Below are 6,152 nucleotides of genomic sequence, written 5' to 3'. Positions count from 1 at the left end.
TGCATTGCAACATTGCTAATAATAGTAATATAATGTAATTTTGATTATAATCATTATGGATCACTTCAATATTTTAAATATTAATTGATTACTAAATTAATTGTCATACTACTCATACTTAAAAATAAATTAAATTATGGAAATTATTTATTTCATAATAACTAAATAATGCAGTAAGCTAGATATATGTATAGTTATATATTATACTAATTAACATACAGATTACAGTTATACATTAAGATTTTTTTTATTACTTTTGTAACAGCAGCAGTTAAATATTAGGTGATGTGGAGAAACATACCCCCACGGGTATGTGAATCACCATAAACGTTTACACCCACATGAGTTTCTACCAAGTGCCGCTTATGATCAGAAATATATTATGAATTGGCCACGACTATACGTCATATCAACACTAAATATGGTCGCGGTTTTATAATGAGTGAAGTGGGGAAAAAAACATCATAATATTATATTATTACTCATATTATATGCTCTTAGGAGTACACCTAAAGTGAATATAACTGTTTTAGATCGAAACATTAATTGATCGAAAATCATCTTCTGATCAGGTTGCTTTACAGTGTATTAGACTAGGGTACATAAGGTATAATCTAAATTATAGTAAATGATAATTAACTAACATTTATATTCATAGCTCAGACTCAAAGTTAATAACTTATATTAATAAATAGAAACTAGAAAGTTATCCATTTAATAATAATAATAATTAGTAAGTGAGAAATAATTAGACCAGTTCCTCGCTGGTTTTGGATTTGTTCTTTGTATAACTATATTATTTCGTCTCTAGAATCCGTGTCTAGAAAACAATAACGTTTAAAAAATGTTAAATGTTTGAGTTTCAGTTAATCAAACCTGTTTTATTTTTTTCCTAGTTACTTATTTAGATTATTAGTTGTGTTCTTAGCACGAATTAAGATGTATGCCTATATAATTGAAATTTATATTATTTTAATTTATGGTTTAAAATACTTCTAAGTTCTAATTAGGAGAGAATTTTAAATTTTCCCAGATATTGACGAAATTTACATATTTGCGTGTATTAACAGTTTTTATAGTACCTACTACCTATTTTGTTTTTGCGTTACATAGATTTCTAAAAAAAACTTTGATATGGTTTATATCATTTCACAGGTATGTATTATTTGTGTCCCAAATTGAGAAGAGCAAGGATAATTATTATTAAAATTTTAATTAATATATTAAATTTATATTAAATTAATTATTAAGAGAATTTTCAATATTCATAATACAAAATGTATTATAAAAACTTTATTATTGTAAAGGTAGATTGTACATTTTGATATTTAATAATTTAAACAATTTCAATGATCAATTAATAAAACAAAATTCCCTATAAGTAAATATTAGTTAAACAAAGTTTGCTAAAAATGTATGACAAACATTAGTTATGAATAATATATTGTTAATTTATTTTAGATTCTTAACGGAGTGATAAGTGTTTTTTTTTTATTTATTTATTTATTTTTTTTGTGTCTGTCATCACGTTTTAGAGTAGTAATAGTGCTTTGATTTTTTACTTCAGCCCCTCTTTGAAAAGGAAATTGAATGTAGTTGGTACTTTGGGGGGAAGGGGGGGTCAAAAGTAAAGAATTTCCAGTAGTTTTCAAAAGCGTCAGGAAAAATCCTGAAAAAGTAACGGAAAAACGGGAAATTTTACGCATAAAATTGCATAATATTTTTCGACAAAATCGATTTTTTGATTTTGCTGTAACTTAAAAACGAATCATTGTAAATACTTACAATTTTCACCAAATATTTATATTAGCGTTATCTATTAACTATTAAATCAAAATATTTAGAATTTTTTTAAACTATTTAATATTTATAGACCATTGAAATTTTCGAATTTTCTAATTTTTTTTCTTGAAATACTGATAAAAAAAAATTTGGTTTTCCGAAAAATCTTTAAAACTTAGTACAACGTGTATTAATAAGTTGTTCTTGTTGTAATAAAAAAAAATAAAAATTGTGAGGCACAATTTTGTTTATAAGCATTAAAATTTCAAATATTTACAAAATATGTCAAAATCACGAAAATTTGTAAAAAATGTTTAAGTTAAAAATTCATAACATTTTTTCAATTTATATCTAAAGTTAAAAAACCCAACACAAAGTTCTCCATAACTTTTTCTTCAAATAGCTGTAAAAAAAAATTCCATCGTCAATATAGAAAAAATGTTATGAACGTATGAAATTTATTTTTTTACGAAATCGAGTAAAATAACGATATATTACATGCAATTATTTAAATATAGGTAATAATACAATAGATCCTAGTAATTATCTTAGACTGACAAGTCATCTCCGTTCAGAATCGTTTTTTGTATACAATAATACCTGTCATTGCATTCAAATTTAACTCATCCATTATAGTGACCTATTCTCTATCTCTACTTTTCTGTAGAGCGATATCCACTTTTTTTTGCAATTGCAATTAATGGTAATTTAATTTTCAATACATTTATAATGTTATCTTTTCAATCACTCTTATAATTGCTTTGGTTTAATAGAACTATGTTCGAAGCTATGTTATGACAAGATATATATATATATCTTAATTTGTTATATTCGATGCATAAAATAATATTTATGTACCTAGTATTTAGATTCTAAATTATTATTTAAGATGTCATTAAAATATACGTTAGGTAAATTGCAATAAAAACACATCACTGACCTACCTGCCAGAATATTAGAAATACTTACTAAATAATAATATTTTTAAGTCTTACAATAGTAAAATACGCAAGTAACCTGTAGTATTTGTCAATTGCATCAGATATTTTTTAGACTAGGTACCTGAAATATATAGGTACATTTTTTAAGCCAGAGAATTTATCACAAATTAAATAGTTATAAACTTTCTAGCATTAATTGCACAAAGGAAAAATATAATAGCGAAAACTCAAATTAATTAATTTTGATCATCTAAAATTCGACAAATAAAAAAATAAATACAAACAAAACTGATCTATTATTATAAAATATCTAATAATTATTGAGACCTATACCTTTAAATCGTTGAATTTTATAATAAATAATAAACAAATAGGTAATTAATGTCGAAAAAAATATAATATATTTATACATCAATTCTCAATACGTACCTATAGTTTAGCGCAATTTACAAGTATATTTATTATTTTTGGTACCAAAATATATTTCGGTGCAAATGTGCCAGTGCCATTGATGTAGGACTTTATTGAATTTCATATTTTTTTATTTTTTTTTTTTACTGAGTTTTTGGCGCATTTTTTCACATAATATTAATTATTATATCTGAAAATGCAGCTGTTTGGTTCCCTGCCGTGAATTACATGAACAAGAACTCCGAAACGTGAATATGAGATAACGGTATATCCGGCAAAATTTCGTAGCTAACTTCTTACTAGTAAATATTCTAAGAATGACGTGGTTACGCGGTGTTCAATTTTTATTTTAAATAAGTTTTCTATACATTCTGTACGTTTCTGTACATAGTTATTTTTCAAATTACATTATTTTTTATTTAAAGTTTCCTTACCTACAGCCACGATGTTTGACGGATTCCTAGATGATTTGAAACGCATGAATAAACGACAAGTAATGGAAACAAATTGTGTTGTATTATTTTAACAACACAGTATAGTTTTTTTAATTTTTCAACATTTATTAAATATTATTTGTTTTTAATATTCCATTATAATTTTAGTTTCTCTATCAAGTATTAAGTTTTGGAATGATCGTTTCATCGGCATTAATGATATGGAAAGGTTTAATGGTTTTTACAGGTAGTGAGAGTCCTATTGTTGTTGTTTTAAGGTAAAATAAATATAATTTATTCAAACATTTAAATTTTTAATTATATTTCATGTTAAAAAAATAGTTACTTTATTAAAGATTTTAAATATTGTTAGTTATTCCTAATTTTGAGTAGCTTGAATTTCAAAATATTATATTTAAACGTGATCAATATTTTACAGTGGTAGTATGGAACCAGCCTTTCATCGGGGTGATCTATTATTCCTAACAAATTATGAAGAAGAACCAGTTAGAGTTGGTGAAATAGTTGTTTTTAAAATTGAAGGACGTGATATCCCTATTGTGCACAGGGTTTTAAAACTACACGAAAAGTCAGTTTAATTAAAAAGTTATTATTTTAAACAATACGGCTTTATCAATGTTTTTTTTTTTCTAGAAATAATGGTACAATTAAATTTTTAACCAAAGGTGACAACAATAGTGTAGATGATAGAGGGTTGTATGCACCTGGTCAACAGTGGCTAGAAAAATCAGATATGGTAGGCAGAGCCAGAGGATTTTTACCATATGTTGGAATGGTTACCATTTTAATGAACGAATATCCTAAAGTCAAAGTATGTATTTGGTTTTATTTCATAAGAATGAAATGCAAGTTTAGTAATTTTTAATATATCCAATTATATTATAAAAATCTTCTCTTGTGTTTAATAGATTTTAAGTATACCTTGTTATTGTATAAACCACCTTAACGGATTTGATAAATTTTTAAAAACAATTTTGAATTGGATATTTTATAATTTATTATTATTATTAGTATATTATTTGAAATGCATAGACACAAATACAAATTTTTGCTTGGGGAGGGGGTGAAAAATGTAAGATACATACATCTGTGGAGGTCAGTCTCCATACCCTCCATAATTCATAAAATAATTCTTGATCAAGTCTATTTCTACTCATAATTTTAAGTTGTAAATAATTTTATTACACAATACAAACATGATTTTACATTTTTAAATTTTTCTAAATAAAACAAGAATATCCAATTTACATATTGTAGTCTATATTGAGTTTTAACTAATTCTTTTAATATTTCTTCACTGAATATTTTATTAGATATGCTTTTTTCATTATAAACTATTGATAAGTTTGTGAAATAATATTGCTCTATTAAAATGCGCAGCCAATTTTCGATTCTACTCATTACTAAAAAATGATCTCTTGTATGAAACAAGACTCCTAGAATTTTGAGCACTATATAAGTTAAACAAATTTGGATAAACACCACTATTCACGACTTGTTGAAGACCGTAAAATGTTCCTAGCTTAAACTTAATAAACGGTATTTTGCTACCTTCATTTTACATTTTAGAGGATTACTCACAAATCAGGAGGTTAAAATAAAATAATAAGTTACTGTGGCAATGTAAAATTGAAAATCTGAAATGTTGTTTTTGTTTGTAGATTATAGCTATGTAATTTCGACTAGGAATGTGTTTAAAAGTTGGCCACATATATCATGATTATCTTTAATATATTATTTATAATCATGCCAGCCATAATCCTCTGTTATATAATTTTGATTATAAAACATATTAACATCAGTATAATTTATAATTATTTTGAGAATGATAGGGAATACCAAAAAAAAGAAGAATCCAGTATAGTTTAATACTTAGAAAAAAATACACTTTTTATTTGGGGGAGGGGATTAAGCTCCCTCCTATTTGCACTATTATTAACTTATAAGCCAATACCAAGTAGTATCGAATGAATACGTCTGTGATGTAAATCGCTTAAAATTAGTATAAATATTTTAAAAATGTCATTGAATATAAAAAATGGTATCATACAATATGATATAAGATTTCATGTTGCTATATTTAATTTTTTTTTGTACAATGATAAAATAAGTACACCATATGAAACCATAACCATAAGTAATAAACCATTGGAGAAAAAATTGTTTTTTTATCTTTAAAATATTAGCATTTTGTAAAGAATTTATAGAAGCATATAACCTATTTATTGTTATATAAATTATATGTCACCTAATTAAGTTTATTTCTTTTCAGTTTGCTGTTCTAGCATGTCTTGGACTGTACGTACTTGTTCATCGTGAATAAATCCTCAATTAATTTGAGCTGAGCCAAAGACAATTTGGAATTCTTTTACTTGTTAATTTAATATTCATGTGATGTGTATTAATGTGTATTGATGTGTGGCTGCTGAGTATTTCTTATTCTTAAATATTTTTTTTTGTTATTCAATTATTAAAAGCAGATTATGACATTATTTTTTGATCTAGCCAAATTAAAAAACAATTTTTAATAAATTTCAAATACTATATTATTTAAATTACATAT

General features: G+C 24.7%; 1 protein-coding gene across 1 annotated transcript; it reads left to right on the top strand.

Moving 5' to 3' along the window:
* The first annotated feature begins 3,437 nt into the window (after nucleotides 1–3,437).
* Nucleotides 3,438–6,121, top strand: LOC132917754 (signal peptidase complex catalytic subunit SEC11A). Its single transcript, XM_060978638.1, has 5 exons — nucleotides 3,438–3,627; nucleotides 3,737–3,846; nucleotides 4,008–4,157; nucleotides 4,223–4,400; nucleotides 5,862–6,121. Exons 1-5 carry the CDS (start codon nucleotides 3,580–3,582, stop codon nucleotides 5,910–5,912), a joined length of 537 nt encoding a protein of 178 aa, XP_060834621.1. The 5' UTR covers nucleotides 3,438–3,579; the 3' UTR covers nucleotides 5,913–6,121.
* Nucleotides 6,122–6,152: the final 31 nt, after the last annotated feature.

The sequence above is a fragment of the Rhopalosiphum padi genome, chromosome 1 (genome assembly GCF_020882245.1).
Source record: "Rhopalosiphum padi isolate XX-2018 chromosome 1, ASM2088224v1, whole genome shotgun sequence".
NCBI lineage: Eukaryota > Metazoa > Arthropoda > Insecta > Hemiptera > Aphididae > Rhopalosiphum > Rhopalosiphum padi.
This window is presented reverse-complemented; position numbering and strand designations above follow the sequence as displayed.